The 21,276-nt window shown below is 34.9% G+C and overlaps 1 protein-coding gene across 2 annotated transcripts in view; it reads left to right on the plus strand.

The window, feature by feature from the left end:
• Positions 1 to 21,276, plus strand: part of LOC111048546 (thyroid transcription factor 1) — a 49,613-nt gene that overhangs the window by 11,770 nt on the left and 16,567 nt on the right. The window contains exons 2-3 of one of the 2 annotated variants that reach the window (XM_039427302.1): positions 7,949 to 8,008; positions 18,687 to 18,835. In XM_039427302.1, the coding sequence (XP_039283236.1) occupies positions 7,949 to 8,008; positions 18,687 to 18,835 (209 nt within the window). Of the gene's footprint in view, positions 1 to 3,903; positions 3,964 to 7,948; positions 8,009 to 18,686; positions 18,836 to 21,276 lie in introns of both variants that reach the window. The other variant, XM_039427301.1, reaches the window with a different exon arrangement.

Below are 21,276 nucleotides of genomic sequence, written 5' to 3' on the forward strand. Positions count from 1 at the left end.
TTTATCCAGTGAACATGAGCTTCATTTATATCTTTATAATTTACTAATAAAATTAATGATCGAGTGAGCATATATATATATATATTATAACATTAAAATTTAAATATTTGTTTCATCTGTGTATACTTGGACATGTAAATCTGATATATAGTTCTTAATTAGTAAAATCGTTTTTTGTATGTCTCAAGACTTGCGAAAGTTTGATATTAATTTCAATATTTGTATAACCTTTTGACGAGCTAGCTTTTTAAAATCTTGTTTCACTCGAAGCACTGAGGGCGCCTTAGATTTATATATTTCTTGTTAACTATCACTCACGTGCCGAAGTTCACAAGATGATGATGGCAATCCGAATTTCCCGTTGTCTTGGGTTTTCTGGTGGCCGAAGTCGTCCTCTCCAAGGGAATAAATAAATATCTGTATGACTTATGCCTTAATATGGCCTCACTAAATCTTATGAAAATTATTTATTGAATTCAAACTTAAATCTTTCAAATGTACAATTATTAACAAAAAAGAGACTTGTGCTCTATAAAATTAGTGGCGTTCCATGGTGACATCTGGCAAGCAAGTGGGCTCTGATCTACCCCTATTCTCTACAATCATACTTCTGTATTCCAAATTTGCATATTATTTAAATATTCAACTACTATGTCATTATATAATCAAATAGTCCGTGTCAATCTGCTAGGCTATTACCTATATCTTATGTGTTATATTTTATAATTACTCAGATTACATCCGGTACATGATCTGAGTAGTGATAACTTACAAATTCTTATCATTTATATAAATTCGGAGTGTTATTTTTGAATCGACTCGTTATTACCGCCAATCAACCACTGCAATTTGATTGGCTCATCTAAAAATTACAAATGTATCCATGCGCCTGATAGAATATACATACTTCCTTAATATTTTTATTTATTTTATGTATTTTGTACATGCTCATTTTACACAATAATTTTTTTAAGTTTATTAAGTTGTTTTTCCATTTACAATAACATGCCATGTGGTTACCAAATCCTCTGGTTGAATGCTATTTGTTTACAACTAAAATTTGCCAAAGGTGTCTGGCTAAATTTCAAATTATACGGCTTGATCGATTATTTAGGTTGCCGACCAGTAAGTATTATAGCCTAACCTCAAAATTTCATTATTTTATATAATTCAATAAATAGCAAATAAAATTCTTTTCTATTTGGCTGTTCTAATTGTAGCCAGGATACCCGTTATTATCTAATCTCTCACTTGTTGATATCGCACCCGGCGATAACAGAGCAGCTGTTTGCTAGAGACCTATAAAATCTTTTCATTAAGCGATTTTGCTTGCTATTCAAGATAATTTGTTATATAGGATATACTTTCGGAACTATATTTCAAATAATTGAGTACTGGGATCCTCAGAAATAATACAAAAGTTATAAAGAAGTCATTGAAACGTTTTGAAACTGGTTATAGTTGATCCATGTTTGTAACGGAGGCCGTGTAGCGCTGTCCACAAATACCTTATCAATATCGCTATCAATCCTTGAGTGACCTAAACCTTTCGAATCCAAAATTTATAATATAAAAAGTAGTTTCTGAATGATATCATTGTCTAGCACAAGTCTTTTCTGTTCTGGCTGGGAGGCGAGAGACGATGTAAACAAACATGCGAATGTGAGAATAGAGCAGGAAGACTAATTACAGTTGTTGTAATTTTGTAAATTCTGTGGTTCAAGTATTATACTGACCTCAATAATCACAGTTCGAAATTTAGTGCGAATGAAAGCATTATGAACTGGTATTTATGAGTCCAGCAGATGATATGAGTATTAATGAAACCTTTTTGCTGTCTCTCCTTTCTATGAACATACTTTGGTAACTTATCCTTGATATGCAGGAATCTCACTGTTAATGTTCCGTTAAAATATCACTAGTTACCAATAATCATTCTGAACGGATAAATTCATCGTAAACTGAGTTGTCGACGAGCAGTTGACTCACTGCAAAAGCAATGAGCGGAAGTGAAAGCATCATGTAACTGGCTAGCAGTTGGAAATTAAAGATGATGGCGGTTGGTGGTAGCAGCCAGCGGGAGATGCGTGGGAAATCAAAGGAGGCCAAGCCAACACTTCCGGATGAACGGCGACGGCAGAAGCAGCAGCGACAGCTCCCCTTCCAACAGAAGCTAATGACGTTGATAGCCGTGTCGTGGGCGGAGACAATGGCAGAGCCCCGGGCTGGCAAGACACCGCCACCACCGCCTTGTCTCACACAACAATAATGTATTTCAAGCTCATTGTGCATGCATGGGGTTGGAAGTCAATTTGTAAGCGCTCTGCGAGGGAAGATCGATTGGAAGAGACAAGTGAGAGTAAATGGTTTGTTGGAGAGGGAGGAGGCGATAAGTTAGTTCTTGCGAGGATGCACTGTGTGAACTGTGAAGTGAAGCGAAGATCTCACAGATTGGTGATGAGGGGATACAACGACCCCAGCCATTTTGGAGTCCACCATCCTTCTTGTCTGCAGAGCAATCTAATTACATGAATTGAAACAGAATTCTAGGAAGCATTGTCGAGGCGCAAAGTCTGGCAAAGTTGTTGTTAACATTTTTAACAAATAATTGCATATTTTTGGCAGGTAATTCATTCGGATTCTTCTCAAACAAGTTGAGAAGTCACATCTAAGTCTTGTTTCACATTTAGCCACTCAAGTGTCGTCAGGGGCCAACCATCGGCGATCTAAAATCCTGGCGACACCAGGATTGGCTGCCGGTCTAGCGACCCGAGTCAAACCAAATAGTCAAAATCTGGTGGCCGGCCGCCAGAATGTGGCGACCCCAATGTAATTGAGCGCAATAAGAACTAATGCCAGTTTACTAGGGATTATACTTATAGGTACTAGGAATGAGACGAAATCCACCAATATCAATAGGACTCAGATAAACCAGTGGTTTTGAATTTTAATAGCCTAGTCTTTCAAATGAAAAGAGGAAAATATAGTCATTGAATTTACTGTTGATTCCGACACAAAGAGTTTTCAAAAAAGTTATCACTTTTGATCTAATCAATATTCTAGGATATTCAATGAATTGCTTATGTTCCATTTCATCATACACTTACATAATATGGAATTCTATTTGTAGTATAGCGAATGTCATATAGTTCAATGATTACATAATTACAAGTGTCAATCAGATACTTTTTATCAAATCAATTACTTCCAAAAATCAGTATGCCTCGCCTTATGAGGATAATCTCAAAATGATTAGTTGCAAGTGCACTCTATAATAAATATTCTTAGTCTTATTCAAGTATAAGGATATTCACTCTACGTCTTCAATATTGTACAGTTGTGGAACTAATCGAATGAATTCAAGACTACTACTTATCTTAAGACTTCAGCTAATTCTGATGTGAGGAGAAAGTGTGGACAGGCTGTAGTTTATAACTCATGATATTCTATCCGAGATTCAGGAATCAGAATTTCGTTTGTAGTTCAAAGAACTGATGGAGTCAGTTGCTAGAAGTACTGAAGTATTGACCAAGTTTATCTCTTATTTCTGAGAGTCACAATAGTAGAATAATAGTGCCTGGAATACTCCTTAACATAAGTTACTCACTATTTCTTTGTAAGTTCAGTACCTGCTCACTGCAGAGAGATGAGATTCTTGAATGGATACTACGTTGATAATAATTTCAGTATTCAATTAAAAGGATATCAATTCTTAAATCATATATTTCTGAATAATATATTTTATGAAATCTGAGGCTGACAGTTCTGTTGGTTTGAGTCTATCGTAGTAATGATCTATGATGAATGTAGATGTTATATATGTGCATGATATTTATGCAAGCATGTATTATCGTTTGAATTTTTGTTAACTTGAAATTTATACGACTTTTATTTATGTTTGAGATGGAGCTGGATACGCTGGAGATGGATACCGTTGCTTTGGAGGCGAAAAAATTTCCTATTGTGAGTCAAAACTTTATTCAAAGTAATTATCAATTTCTGCTTGCTCTAGCCAGTAGTGATATGGAAATATAGTTTTTCCTTTGAAAGATGTAGGAACTTCTCCTCGAAATATCATCAAAAGTAATGATGGCTATATATAGCTACTCTGAAATTAGTTCAAGTATGATTTGAACGTACTAAAACAAGTACAAGTACAATAGAAATAGATTATGTAGTGATAAATATTTCAGTCGTGATAACTAGAAGATTACTAGTGATAACAGTGGTGATAGAGATAACTTAATAAATGGTAATTGATCACAAGAGAAAAAAATTATTGAAGTAACGTAAAAATGATTTATGTGTATGTATTTTAAAATACAGATATATGTATACACTATTTTAAAGGTTTTAAATTTGATTTTGTAACTCATATACTCTATTATCTTATTTAGAATGATAACAATCACGTAGTCTTGATCAACTGAGTATACTGTAGTGAATACCTATAAAACAGAACAATATATGAATGTTTCAGAGATGGGATATTTGAAGATGCAAATCCGTTGTCTTTGAAAAATGATTGTTGTTGTGGGTATTTTTACATATTGTCGTCTCTGAATATTTTCCTCCTTTTGATAGAACCAAAACAAAGAGCTATGATTTATTCATCCCCACGCAAACAGAAAGGGAAATGTGGAAGAAAAGATGACTAGGGGAAAAACGCTCCCCACGAGAAATGAATATTTGCTTGAACTTTTTTTGCCGTAATGATAGGAAGACTAAAAGCTTCCACGCAAACCTTTTATCTTCTTTACTTCAGAATAGAACTGTGTTCCTTCCAGTTGTTTGTTGCATGATTCAGGAGCATTGCAAGTGTGAGAGTGAGCTCGATGGGAATATAAATGTGTTTTTGGCATTGTTTAGGTTGGAAAGAAATCTGGAGCATCGTCTTCACTTGATACTGAAATTTGCTCCAGTTTTATTGCTATAGCTTTATACTAATTTTTAGCTTCTGTATTGTTATGAACCAAACACTAGATCGATTTGTGAATGATATTTTGCAGACATGTAGACTTTAGGAAAATGTCTTACACCACAGTTCAACCAATTTGTGTGAAATTCGGTCTCCACGATGTGACGATTACGAGAAAAGCATGAGATGACTCGGATGAAAAAATAATAAACCGATAAAAGAATGCACACCTTGTACCGTTGAACAAATTATTGTTGATCTCAGCAAACTCTTGTGTGACACTCATACCATAAACGGGATCAAAATTATGAGTCCATTATTTTAGATGTCAGGTCTGATTAGTACATGAAAAATTAAGAAAAACAATGTATTCCGAAAAATGTAATCACACGCACAACTGAAACGATCTATGCCAATGAGGATATACCTGTTAGCTCTGAGTTAAACTTACATTGAAATGTAACATTTATTTTTTTCAGTCAAGCAGAACAATTTTTTAAGTATCTATTCTAGAGAAAGACCATGACACCATGAAGAAACTACAGAGAAGCCTATAGAGACTGAAGAGAATTTAGAAATGTCAAAAACCTTTGTTTACAGTGGAGTTCTTCTGGATAATACAGTCCACTTATGAAAGAAGAATATTTATATAATGAGGTTCAGCTTCAACTTCAAAATAGTGAAGTTGTAGACTTCTTCACCCTTAACTAATATCAATTTTTTTATCGTTCGTTCGCTCGCTTTAGACCTCTTTCTCTCATATCCCATGATATATGTTCTTTATGCTGGGGACAAACCTCGGCTCTGCTTTATTATCTCACTGTAACTTACCAAGTCATTCAATTTACTGTAGGAACTTTCTGTTTTGTGTATTCCTAAAAAATCCTTGAAGGTGCAAGCGCATCACAGAAGCACTTTTGGAAAATATGATAAAAGAAAAAGTAAGGGAACAACTATTTGAAGAAAAAACTGGAATGCTTAAGAGGGAACTACCAATATGAGGATTGCATAAGACAGAAAAAGTTGTGTGTGTATCAGAGGTAGCTGTCCAAACAGACCAGTGTGTATTTTGGTGGCAGGGTGGTGAATGCGCTCCGTTGCTATGGCAACCGGGTCTACTGCTATTATACGGTTGTTCAAGTGGTCGTCCATCGGCCAGTCACTTTGTTCCCTGTTTATTTAAACTAGAAGCCCTCGGACGGGTCGCCGAAAGAAACGTGCGAAATCCATTCTCAGAAAGCCTTTCTCCACTCGCTTTTAATCAAAATAGATACGAGACATACGCACATGCACAAGCACGCGCCTGTTTTGACGCATTGTGTGTCAGCTGGCTGTGGTTCCCATGGAGTGAGTGCGGGAGGAGAGCAAATAGGCCTAGGTGTCATCCTAGTCTCTCCGAAAGTGTCCTTGCTGAATGCTGCTGCATCTCATTGTCATTCAAACAATGGAGTCAGTAAATTGATGTAAATTGCTCACATGAGTCGTTTCATAAACAGGAATAACAAGCAGATAGTAAAAAATCATGTGACCTTTATTATAATGATGATCACTCATGTCGACGATATTATTGGACCATGTTAAGATAGTAATTTTTTACCTGGTAATTCCAGTAATTGTTGTTCATTGTTGCTCAGGAGGTGCAAGTAGTAAAGTAGGCTTTGTCTCACTTTGCCCTCTACCCACCCTTTTAGGCTTTTGAAAACTTTACATTCCTCTTTAGGCTAACGCTGACCATTATACCTATATTATTTCATCTTTATATTTCATAATTTTCATTTAAGAAATTAATCATTCTTGACTGAATCCTAATTTCTGATTTGGATTTGAAGTTAAGATTTATTTAGAGATCAAATACTAATAATACTATTAATGAACTAATTTTTCAATATGATTTTGGAAACTAGCAAGAAATTCCACTGGTAGATCATTAGTAAAGCACGGTTTCGAGGATATGGAATCGAGAAGAAGAAGAGGCATGACAAATGAGGCTTCTAGATTCCTTTCTAACTCCACAAATTTTATAGGAGTAAAAAATCTATATTGTGATTTTATTTATTTATTTTATTCATGGAGACAACAGATGAAACGCCATTTCTCCTCCTTATGATACAATAATTTTCAACATAATACAATTTTCAATAGAAAGAAGATGGATGAGAAAAGAATAAATTATAAAAATAGATAATTATAAAAATGAAAAATAGGAGAAATATACAGTTGTATATAGAATAGTACAATAAATAGGAAGTAAAATAAAAATCTCAGTACCCTTTTTTAATTATTTTATCACAATATATTTCAACATTGATGCCATTTTCAAGTGATCACTTCAAAATGGCATTCATGTTGTAACATATAGTGATAAAATAATTCTAAAAGGGTACTTAGATTTTATTCCTATTCATATTACAAGTATCCCTATACAGAAAAAAAGATAGAATAGTGAAAATACAGTAACTGAATTCAATATGAAAAATGCACACTTATACCTTAGTAAAGTATAATCATTACTAGTATATAGACAAGAGAAAAAATGCCTGTGTAATGAAATATCACTAGCCTCTATGAGGATAATTGAAAAAAGAACTGTAAGCGCAAATCACTAGATGATGGATCACATACTACTAGCCTATAAATCATATGAAATCCTTCGGGATTTGGAATTGGAGAACCAGAAGATGTCACAATAGTAGAATAATAGTGCCTGGAATACTCCTTAACATAAGTTACTCACTATTTCTTTGTAAGTTCAGTACCTGCTCACTGCAGAGAGATGAGATTCTTGAATGGATACTACGTTGATAATAATTTCAGTATTCAATTAAAAGGATATCAATTCTTAAATCATATATTTCTAAATAATATATTTTATGAAATCTGAGGCTGACAGTTCTGTTGGTTTGAGTCTATCGTAGTAATGATCTATGATGAATGTAGATGTTATATATGTGCATGATATTTATGCAAGCATGTATTATCGTTTGAATTTTTGTTAACTTGAAATTTATACGACTTTTATTTATGTTTGAGATGGAGCTGGATACGCTGGAGATGGATACCGTTGCTTTGGAGGCGAAAAAATTTCCTATTGTGAGTCAAAACTTTATTCAAAGTAATTATCAATTTCTGCTTGCTCTAGCCAGTAGTGATATGGAAATATAGTTTTTCCTTTGAAAGATGTAGGAACTTCTCCTCGAAATATCATCAAAAGTAATGATGGCTATATATAGCTACTCTGAAATTAGTTCAAGTATGATTTGAACGTACTAAAACAAGTACAAGTACAATAGAAATAGATTATGTAGTGATAAATATTTCAGTCGTGATAACTAGAAGATTACTAGTGATAGAGATAAATTAATAAATGGTAATTGATCACAAGAGAAAAAAATTATTGAAGTAACGTAAAAATGATTTATGTGTATGTATTTTAAAATACAGATATATGTATACACTATTTTAAAGGTTTTAAATTTGATTTTGTAACTCATATACTCTATTATCTTATTTAGAATGATAACAATCACGTAGTCTTGATCAACTGAGTATACTGTAGTGAATACCTATAAAACAGAACAATATATGAATGTTTCAGAGATGGGATATTTGAAGATGCAAATCCGTTGTCTTTGAAAAATGATTGTTGTTGTGGGTATTTTTACATATTGTCGTCTCTGAATATTTTCCTCCTTTTGATAGAACCAAAACAAAGAGCTATGATTTATTCATCCCCACGCAAACAGAAAGGGAAATGTGGAAGAAAAGATGACTAGGGGAAAAACGCTCCCCACGAGAAATGAATATTTGCTTGAACTTTTTTTGCCGTAATGATAGGAAGACTAAAAGCTTCCACGCAAACCTTTTATCTCTTTTACTTCAGAATAGAACTGTGTTCCTTCCAGTTGTTTGTTGCATGATTCAGGAGCATTGCAAGTGTGAGAGTGAGCTCGATGGGAATATAAATGTGTTTTTGGCATTGTTTAGGTTGGAAAGAAATCTGGAGCATCGTCTTCACTTGATACTGAAATTTGCTCCAGTTTTATTGCTATAGCTTTATACTAATTTTTAGCTTCTGTATTGTTATGAACCAAACACTAGATCGATTTGTGAATGATATTTTGCAGACATGTAGACTTTAGGAAAATGTCTTACACCACAGTTCAACCAATTTGTGTGAAATTCGGTCTCCACGATGTGACGATTACGAGAAAAGCATGAGATGACTCGGATGAAAAAATAATAATAAACCGATAAAAGAATGCGCACCTTGTACCGTTGAACAAATTATTGTTGATCTCAGCAAACTCTTGTGTGACACTCATACTATAAACGGGATCAAAATTATGAGTCACATTATTTTAGATGTCAGGTCTGATTAGTACTTGAAAAATTTAGAAAAACAATGTATTCCGAAAAATGTAATCACACGCACAACTGAAACAATCTATGCCAATGAGGATATACCTGTTAGCTCTGAGTTAAACTTACATCGAAATGTATCATTTATTTTTTCAGTCAAGCAGAACAATTTTTGAAGTATTTATTCTAGAGAAAGACCATGATACCATGAAGAAACTACACAGAAGCCTATAGAGACTGAAGGGAATTTATAAATATCAAAGACCTTTGTTTACAATGGAGTTGTTCTGGATAATACAGTCCACTTATGAAAGAAGAATATTTATAATGAGATTCAGCTTCAACTTCAAAATAGTGAAGTTGTAGACTTCTCCACCCTCAACTAATATCAATTTTTTTATCGTTCGTTCGCTCGCTTTAGACCTCTTTCTCTCATATCCCATGATATATGTTCTTTATGCTGGACAAACCTCGGCTCTGCTTTATTATTCAATTTTTTTTCAATTCAATTTATCTCCATAAAAAAATACATCAATATAACATTTACATTAAAATGCAATGATAAATATTTTCAGGAAATAAATATTCCCCCTCATAGACTATTGGTCCGTGTGTGGGGGAAGAATTCCTATCTATAATAACTGTAAAATAAAAAATCCTGCAGAATTCTACCTTAATATTATTCTCACACTCAACTATTACAATATTGGAAATATATTATATAAAGAAAAATGAATATAAATCATTGTTAGTTTTTTTTTATAAACAGAGCATGATGTCGTGGGTTTTTTATCAAAGACTTAGTATTATGTTGGAGTACCTATCTCCTAAAGTTTTTAAATTACTTATTATAAAGTTCAGAGTGCTGCATCACAGTACCAGAGTTAACAGAGTTTAAATCAGAATCTACATATAAGGCGAGTTTATGAAGGCTTCTGATGCCTCCCGACCAATACCAAGCAACCATGTGACTATCTTCTTTTTGTAGTTAGCAACACTGCATCCCTCAGCCTCTTTTATTGTGATTGGAAGATTGCGATGAAGTAGGTGAGCAATACGAAATGGGTTGTTATCGACCGATGTAAAGGTAGCTCTAGGTGTATTAAATCCAAAATTCAGCATATGTCTCTATTACCTCACTGTAACTTACCAAGTCATTCAATTTACTGTAGGAGCTTTCTGTTTTGTGTATTCCTAAAAAAACCTTGAATGTGCAAGCGCATCACAGAAGCACTTTTGGAAAATATGATAAAAGAAAAAGTAAGGGAGAAACTATTTGAAGAAAAAACTGGAATGCTTAAGAGGGAACTACCAATATGAGGATTGCATAAGACAGAAAAAGTTGTGTGTGTATCAGAGGTAGCTGTCCAAACAGACCATGTTGTGTATTTTGGTGGCAGGGTGGTGAATGCGCTCCGTTGCTATGGCAACCGGGTCTACTGCTATTATACGGTTGTTCAAGTGGTCGTCCATCGGCCAGTCACTTTGTTCCCTGTTTATTTAAACTAGAAGCCCTCGGACGGGTCGCCGAAAGAAACGTGCGAAATCCATTCTCAGAAAGCCTTTCTCCACTCGCTTTTAATCAAAATAGATACGAGACATACGCACATGCACAAGCACGCGCCTGTTTTGACGCATTGTGTGTCAGCTGGCTGTGGTTCCCATGGAGTGAGTGCGGGAGGAGAGCAAATAGGCCTAGGTGTCATCCTAGTCTCTCCGAAAGTGACCTTGCTGAATGCTGCTGCATCTCATTGTAATTCAAACAATGGAGTCAGTAAATTGATGTAAATTGCTCACATGAGTCGTTTCATAAACAGGAATAACAAGCAGATAGTAAAAAATCATGTGACCTTTATTATAATGATGATCACTCATGTCGACGATATTATTGGACCATGTTAAGATAGTAATTTTTTACCTGGTAATTCCAGTAATTGTTGTTCATTGTTGCTCAGGAGGTGCAAGTAGTAAAGTAGGCTTTGTCTCACTTTGCCCTCTACCCACCCTTTTAGGCTTTTGAAAACTTTACATTCCTCTTTAGGCTAACGCTGACCATTATACCTATATTATTTCATCTTTATATTTCATAATTTTCATTTAAGAAATTAATCATTCTTGACTGAATCCTAATTTCTGATTTGGATTTGAAGTTAAGATTTATTTAGAGATCAAATACTAATAATACTATTAATGAACTAATTTTTTCAATATGATTTTGGAAACTAGCAAGAAATTCCACTGGTAGATCATTAGTAAAGCACGGTTTCGAGGACATGGAATCGAGAAGAAGAAGAGGGATGACAAATGAGGCTTCTAGATTCCTTTCTAACTCCACAAATTTTATAGGAGTAAAAAATCTATATTGCGATTTTATTTATTTATTTTATTCATGGAGACAACAGATGAAACGCCATTTTTCCTCCTTCACATGATACAATAATTTTCAACATAATACAATTTTCAATAGAAAGAAGATGGATGAGAAAAGAATAAATTATAAAAATAGATAATTATAAAAATGAAAAATAGGAGAAATATACAGTTGTATATAGAATAGTACAATAAATAGGAAGTAAAATAAAAATCTCAGTACCCTTTTTTAATTATTTTATCACAATATATTTCAACATTGATGCCATTTTCAAGTGATCACTTCAAAATGGCATTCATGTTGAAACATATAGTGATAAAATAATTCTAAAAGGGTACTTAGATTTTTATTCCTATTCATATTACAAGTATCCCTATACAGAAAAAAAGATAGAATAGTGAAAATACAGTAACTGAATTCAATATGAAAAATGCACACTTATACCTTAGTAAAGTATAATCATTACTAGTATATAGACAAGAGAAAAAAATGCCTGTGTAATGAAATATCACTAGCCTCTATGAGGATAATTGAAAAAAGAACTGTAAGCGCAAATCACTAGATGATGGATCACATACTACTAGCCTATAAATCATATGAAATCCTTCGGGATTTGGAATTGGAGAACCAGAAGATGTCCAAGTGCTCCGAACAACTATTGAATATTCTTTGAGCTCTAGGAAGGTTACAATGGCTTACCGTTATGAAGCGAGAAATATGGGATAATTTTTATTGTGATTTTCAATTTTCCAATTCGTCCTATCAAACATGTAATGCATTATTAGCTTAATATCTAGTCTAGTTCTAACGTCAAATATTATTGAACAATGACCTAGTTGACCAAAATTCCATGTATGTATCCATCAATACAATCTTACACAATCAGAAACAATTTGAGTTTCTTAAAGGCATGCGATGGCATCTTAAAGGCATTTCTTATTGGCATTATTCTGCTTATTCCAAGCTGGATAGCCGGAGCTTTTATTCTGTCCTTGAGTGATAGAAAAACGTGATCATCAGCAATAATGAATCTAGAAACAATTCAATTAAAAATAAATATCTGTGAACTATTTTCTTGAGATTCTGTGAGATTGTAGTAATAAGCCAAGTAAAAATAGTCCACCTCAAAACACACTACTTTGAAGTGCTCTAGATAGTTGAATAAATGAGCTAAATAGTTAAATGAGGTCATTTGTTTGAGTGATCCTAATTACTAATGGGGGGAGGCCTCTAACTATTCGACTTCCAAATAAAGACTAGACCTGAAAAAGTATAAAAAGAATGTTGCAATATCACTTCAGCACCCTGTATCCCCGCACCCTACCATCCTCTTTCTGCATCTTCAGCTTACTCTCTCACACAACTTCATCCAATTCAATTCAATGAAACTCAGATTCAAACCATGAAAAGATGAGGTTTTCCAGATTTGTTCCTATATAAACATTACAAAAACATTGGGAACGGAATGGACCCAAGTGAATTAATATAAATAACTGAGGCTGTGAGTGGCATGTTTGCTTGGATTTATAGCGTGATGTAGCGTTGAGTGTGATGATGACAGAGTGAGAGTCGACCATCATCGCAATGGTCTGCTGGTGTCGCTTACATGGCATGAGTGTGACACTGAAAAAGATTTAAGGAGCGGCGCAGGGCAGGGCGTGATTGTGCCTCGTCTGAGGGGATGCCGAAATTTATATCTTTCTATTTTGCCACGAATTAGGGGCGGATTAATATAACCGCTTCTTTCGACACACCCTGTCACGCCCACCCTTCAACAATTACTCACCCCAGTCAATCAACTCCCAATTGACACGCAAACTCTATTCCAGCGCTCAACTTGCTATCTGTCTACATCTACCGAGTCAGGTTTGATTTAATTGTTGAATGTAAACAAGGCGTAAATCCACTAAGGTATTTGAAAAAAAATACTATTAAAAAGATAATAATCAAAACAAATAAAAAGTATTTCAGTTAGAAGAAAATTCATTTTTAAAGAAATAAAATCCATTTACAATATCCATAACAAAGAAATTTTCTTCCAATTTTACTTGTATTGATCCAAAGTGAAATCAATGTAAACTGATGCAATATCTTATTTTCTAATTTCTACGAAATGATCTCGGAGAGTTGGGCCAAGCAATTTACAAACTTCCTAATATTTTTTTGTCTTAGGTCCTTCATTCAAAATCAGCCTTAATTTCATAATACTGTAATTCAACTGAGTACAGTGTTGTTTGGCATTAAAGCAAATGAACTGGATAGGACTGAACAAGCTTGATAGAGGAAGATGACATCATGAATACAAATGAATATTCACAAACCAGAATTTCTATTCCGTGATTTTGAAATATTTTGATTTTCATTCAGGGTTTATTTATCTTAAAAAATCCTGTTCTGTACAAGAAACAGAAAATTGAGTAATGTAAATATTGAAGTATCTTAAACTCTCACTAAATAGATCAACAAGGAAAATCTCTTCCAATTTTACCCTTGTATAGATCCAAAATGAAATCAATGTAAACTGATGCAATATCTTCGAATTTTTTAATATCTACGAATAGAAATGATCTCGGTGAGTTGGGCCAGCTAGCCTTGAGAAGTTCGTTATTGTTTCGACTTAATCAAAATCTTGACAGTTTAGTCTTAATCTCAACAGAGAGCCAGGAGATTCCAATAACTGTTATAATATAGGAAACAAAAAAATATACCTCATTTTTCAGGGTTCTCGGATCTGTATCTCAGACGAGTTGAATTTCTTATGCAAACTTTGATTTGTACCTACAATGGAAAGATGATAAATGATATATATTGTATATCATCTTCCGATTAGAAGGAATATTATTCACCGAAGGGTTTACATTGTAGTTCTTGTGAACAGTGAAGGGTTATTGAAGGGAAAATTGAATGATCAATGTAATCAGTGCTCTATGAATTTCCACTTAAGTACTCGATCCCAGAAAATATAAGGATATTATACTCCTCTAAACAGACCAAATCATGTAGAGTATAATATTCCTCTCTTGAATTTCTTTATCTGTTTCAACTTTCTTCGTAAAAAAATGTTCTTATAATATTACTTTAAACTGGGTGTGTAGTGATTGTGTTAGAACACCTTATTAACATCTAATCAAATCAATTGGAGACAGAGAGGATTTCAAATCAGTGAAGGGCATAGAGCAATAATCGCTATCCAAACAAATTATCTGCAGAATCATGTGGTAGCTGTTATTGAAAACCGTCAAAAATGTGAATATCAATGAGGGGTGGTGACGCGTGACGCTTGCTGATGACATGAGCGTAATGGGCACAGATAAACACGTCGCGACACGTGGCGACACGTGTCGTCATTGTTCATTGTTCACGACTACGTCGCGACGCTGGCATCTCACTGCATCTGCAGCATCTGTCATCTCAAATTGAACGTGCTTCATAAGATGATGACAGAATTCAATGGTTGTGATTCAGAAAAGCTTCAAGTTATGAACTAGGAATGTTTACTAAACGCTTGTGACTCAATATTTTGATATCCACACAAGATATACACTGTATTTGATAGCTCAAGTAGTTATAATTGATTCAATATTTGGCAGTCTTTCCTAGTTCCTTTTGCATCAAGGGAAGAAGCTCATTATATATCCTAGCCTGTTATTAATTGAATTTATCTTCTTTCTATGACAAGAGTATCAAAATTAATCTGCAAATAATACTGTAGTTCCCACTCTATGGCCAATTTAAAATTATAAAAACACACCAATACTAATAAATTAAATAATCGATACTATGATTCTGGTGGAATAAGATACATCGGGTACCAGAGAACCTAATGCTAACAAGGGAAAGAAAGAGAGAGAGCGTGAGGGAAAGAGTATTTAGCTGCAATCAGTTTAAATAGATATGAATTCATTGTTAACTTAAGTGTTTTGTTCATAAAATTGTTGAATTCTATTCAATAGTTGGAGTAATATGCCTACACTTCAACAGTTTACTCAAAAACTCGTACAATACAAATTTTATCCAATAAGCTCCATGTATTTTCATGGTCCTTCTTTTTGAAGAATGTATGATTTGAAAATCTATAGACCGATGGAGTGAGAATGTGAACACAGTTCGTTGTTTGATACTCGATATTGCAGTGAACTTAATAAAAAGCAGGGTGCAAACTAGAATTCTTTTCCCTTCCCCTCGTTTTAAAAAGCTTCGTGGGTGAGATCATTGCCTGCACTGCCGATGACTTCAGTGACATTGCCCAAGCACTCGAGGTAGACTTGCTGATGTGGCATTCTCTCATTTTTCGTACACTGTTCTTGAGGACTCTTCCCATCGCACAGATTTTCTTCTCTTTCTTTCGCTCTCTTTTCATCAATATTTTCAATGACATTTTCTCTTCCACTTTATTATCGTCCTACCCACCTCACGCTATTCCTCTCACTCTTTCTTCCTTTCCCTCAATCTATCTATATCTTTCTCTCACTCTCAGCAATCATGCACAAGCATGCCCCTGTGGTGGTTCGCGCATAAGCTTGAAACTAAGCTATTCGCTTTCCCATTCCCATTGCCAGTCCCTGCGTGTTGTTTGCCAAGAGCAAACTTTGAATAAACATGAGGAGAGTGATTTGTCATCTCATCGTTTCACCGTTCTACTCTCATCGACAGTTCCCAGTTCTCACAGATGCTGCATGCTGGAATGTGATCGGCAGTCTGTGGCTTGGTTTGGTTGTCAATGCAATATTTATTTGCCACAGACGTGGGCTGTGTGACCAGATCCGTGATCGAAAAGTAGGAAGTCATCAGATTGTTTGAAAAATATGATGGTTTTTGCTGAAGATGTTCTACTTGATGAAGGTATAAAAAGCAAATTCCAAACGTATTCCACATGATACATAAAATACATTATTAACGTAGCGTGTAGAGATTTTTATACTCAATCTTTTCCACTTGAAATTTTTTGTTTGAATTGTATCTGAAGCCTGATAATTGAGAATCTAGAATCAAACTTTGCATAGATGGTGCAGTGCTACTGAAAGTTTTACAGATATGAGACTTGTGGCAGTTGATAGAGCTTAGCAATGACTTTTCTAGGTATGAATTTGATCAAAATCGTTGGAGCCGTTTTCGAGAAAATCACGAAAAACCCTGTTTTTGACAACATTTCCGCCATTTTAGTCGCCATCTTTAATTGCATTTGATCGAAAATGTTCGTGTCGAATCCTTATAGTGTAAGGACCTTAAGTTGGACTTTTGGACATAAGTTCCAAATTTCAAGCCATTCCGTTAATTGGGAGATGAGATATCGTATACACAGACGCACATACACTCATATACACACACACACACAACACACACACACACACACCACACACACACACACACACACACACACACACACACACACACACCACACACACACACACACACACACACAACACACACACACACACACACACACCACACACACACACACACACACACTGAAATCCTAGTAAAGTGAGAATCACTGTAATAATTTCAATCTCTGATAGGAAAAGGAACCAATAGAAGAAGAAGATGAATGGCACAGTTATTCATGAACAAGTATTGAAGCTTATTTTGACATGTGGGAAAAAGGCTGAGAAGATACTACTATTAGTGAAAGAATTCAATCTCTTATTGGACATAGAAACGTGTTCTTGAGGTTCGGATGGAAAATTTATTTGATAGAATTATTTTGAGAGTTGCTCGATAAAACTCGGTTTAGTTGCCCTCTCCTTTGTCCCATTTCCAAGTAAGTTTCTTAAAAGGAAGTGCGCTCAATCGAAGTGATTCATCTTGCTCCTTATTTGTTCAAGCTATTGGTACAGCAGATGTGGGTTGAGTGTGGAGTGTTGAGTGTTGAGAGCCCTTTCTGCTGAATAAAGGGAGACTACATAAAGCGTAAGAGGGAGGCGATTTTTTCGCATATCACTTGAAGCAACAACCCCAGGTCTGCCTGCGGCTCAATAGTTTTGAACGTGCTTTTTTCTAGCATTTCTAGCAAACTTTCTGTTCTGCTTGAGTGGAACTTAAAATACTCAACAAAATCAAAGTGTCTAGTCACAAAAAGTATTGCTAATATAAAATGAAGCTGATTATGAATTTTTAAATGGAACTGGGTTATGCCCACAAAATGAGTTATGAAGATTCAGTCTCAAAACTATAAATTGATAAGTTTTCTGTATGATTTCATATAATTCATTTAACATTCTCATTCAATAGATTGTTAGGTTTCAGTAGATTAGGCCTACTATTTGTGAAAAGATGAACAGAAACCGTGTCTGGTTATTCAAAATTATTAGTAGAATATACTATTCAAAGTTTTATACTAGAGTTCAGTTTAGCTGCTGATACTATACGTCTACTACTGAACGTTTACTTTTGCTACGGATACAGTTTTACTGCTGATGTACTACAGCAACAGCATTGAGAAGAAGGTATCGTGTGCTCTACGCCCCATTGAGTCTTCTTTGAAGTAGATATGTATTTTTTCAAGTATAGTCCAGTCAAAATATACATTGGTGCTTGGAATACACATTTTTAGTTCTGACTTCTCAATAGATTATTTGAATGCATAGAAAAATATAGAAATTGGCCATTTTTGTGTACGGAAATATGGTTTGAAGTACACTCAATAATACATTTCCCATTTTTTCAGCGAATTTGACTTATGATACATGAATTTGAACCGCCTTGATGAGCCGTGAATAACACGAGTGAAGGCGATTTAGACTATAGGCTGGGAAAGCCGTTATCAATGATTAACTGTAACTTGCTTTTTCAAAACAGATCACACATGATGCAAAAACGTGATCTTTGCATAACTGTAATCGTTATTTGTAACTATATAATCAATATTGTAACTAGCCTATCTAGTTTTATCTATTCACTTATTGAAGTCCAAACGGTTCGGATATGCATGTGATAGAAGTACAGGCCTATTGGTCAATAGAGAGTATAGTCATTCTTTATTGGTGATTCTCCGTCAAAATTCTTCATCAACTAATTTTCTTTTTTTTTTGTTTCTAGTATCAAGACTGATGGGCAGCACAGCGTCTGCATCGATGAACATGGGCAACATGTCAGCGCTCTCCACATGCAGCGTCACCGACACAAAACCCATGCAGTTTCCCCTCACGCAACGTCGCAAGAGGAGAGTTCTCTTCACTCAAGCTCAGGTCAGTCCATAACACAAATCCATTCAACAAGAATCTAAATTAGAATTAATTATAGAATGGAAAAAATATTCGTCTAAACCCATAGCGTCAAACGCCGTATGATTTGTCAAATTTGACTCCACCTCATACGATACCAATATTTTTATTTTATACCGGGTGCGGCAGCGAAACTTCCTTTTCTAAAGTGAACGCCATTTAGTCAGCTAATGTCTTAGAATAGCAAATTTGATCTCGTTAGAGAGGCCAGATCTTAAAGTTCTCTTCCCGACGACTTTCAGTCGCCATCATGCATTGGAACAATGTGATCAGACTCATTTTTCGAGCGGATGTTCTGTGATCACAACTCAGCACGCATTTCAAAATCACTTTGATTTAGCCCTTTCGGCTACTCTCCCGGACCGGAAATCAATTGTTACGTGGGTCACTACGTTCTGATGAACTGCAAGTGCGACAAGACGAAGAACTGAAGTCCTTCGGCCCATTAGGTCACCTGAGAACATTGAGGCAGTGAGAGTTTCAATGTTATGATCACCGCAGCGTTCTGCGCGCGAACAAGCGTCTGCTCTTGGACTTTCCGATCGTTCTGTGAGTCGAATTCTGTATGATGATCATCATTTCCATCCATGAAAGATGGCAACTGTGCATGAACTTTCTGAATGTGAGACTTCAATTGAGGGAACACTTACCAGAAAGCCTTATCTTAAAATAACAGGAGCGATTTCGAGTAGTCAGCCCGATCTCCCTATTTGAACCTCTGTTATTTTTTCCTATTAGTTTTTGATTTTTTTTGGTTATGTGAACTGTCCAAGGACCCTACAAGATTTGAAGACCAGTATCAGGGAAGAAATTTCTAACATAACGCCTGCAATGCTGGCATGAGTCATGACAAACGACAGAAATCGGTATACTCAATGTATGGTGAATGGGTGACGTCACCTATCTGATTCGATATTCAAAACTAATTGAAGCAAACTTTATGTATGTAACTACATTACAAGAAATGAATACAAACTTTCTGATCCATACAAAGAGTTCCATTTACTTTAAAAAAAGGAAGTTTCGCTGCCGCATTCTGTATTTGTACAATAACGCACATCATTAAAATGAAGAGACTGAAGGAACGCACATGGGAATTGGAAGAGACTAGAAAGTTTCACCTTGTGCTATTTGATTCGCAATCAAATCCGTTTGGATTTGTAATACTAAGTGAAAAAGCCGTCAGGGCCATAATTGATTTCCCCTATTTTGAATTTTTGATGCCACAATAGTACTATTTTTCAAAAGATACATCTTAAAGCTGCTATGGATAGACGTGAAAAATTGAGATTAAAAATAGAAATTGCAACTGCCTTATGAGCATTGATCTTTTTCAAGTTCACAGTACTTGCATTTCAATGGCTGTCATCAGTTTTGCTAGTCTGTCTCAACCGACATTGAAAAAAAAATGATTATAATTTTTACATGAATGCATTAAATAAGCTTCGTTGCTATTGAAATCCAGTAATTGAGATTGCCAGCTCAAGAAACTGAAAGCCTGAAGCCCTAAAAGTGAACGAATGAGCAGATTGAGAACAATATTTCAGTCAACTGCTGTATGAGAACATTAAATAGAATTTGGGGAATGAATGCAGTAATGTAGAATACGGGGGATGAAAAGTGGAAGAAAAAAATAGATAATGATTGGAAAATGCAAAGAATATCCCACAAAAACCAATGAATTTTAACTATATTGGTTCACAAAATTCAATAAAAAAAATCCTCTAGTGTAAAAACGGGAAGAAAAATGTGATTTGAATCACCTCAAAAAGATATTTTGAATTCCAAAATGAAAACTGTTCACCATAAAATACATACATTTCTTGAATACAAGAGTATTTTTTGAGAATGGTTCAGAATACACAATACTATTGGGGCGGAGAATTAACTTGATCATGTTTCATGATGCTTTAAAAATTACATTTTCACTCACTGACGTGGAAAACTCTCAAGAAGTTTGAAATCAGATAATTTTTACCATATAGAAAGAAATCACTTTTCCCCTCTATAGAAAAAAGTATAAAAAAATTACAGCTGGATAGATTGATTTCAGGAGGCCAAAGCCTAACTTGTCAAGCCTGAGAAACCGTAAAATAAAAGTCCAGGAGACATCGCTTTGAAGAGGTAGGCTACAGGTATTGCGAGAATACAAAGTAATCTTCAGATAGAAATAGACCTACTGGATATGTACCAACATTCTCCAACCACAGAATCAGTTGCTACATTAAATTTCCTAGCCTTATTGCCCAATCTGATCTTCATAAGAGGAATAAGGTGTCTTTGATGATGCTGTTCGATGTTTACCATTTGATGACCTTGGTTTCTTGGAAGAAAAGTAGGTATCCAGTAAAGTGGAGTAATCTCGGAATAATGCAAATGATATAAAAATATTCTACAAAAAGCAT

Source organism: Nilaparvata lugens, chromosome 4 (genome assembly GCF_014356525.2).
Source record: "Nilaparvata lugens isolate BPH chromosome 4, ASM1435652v1, whole genome shotgun sequence".
NCBI classification, from domain to species: Eukaryota; Metazoa; Arthropoda; class Insecta; order Hemiptera; family Delphacidae; genus Nilaparvata; species Nilaparvata lugens.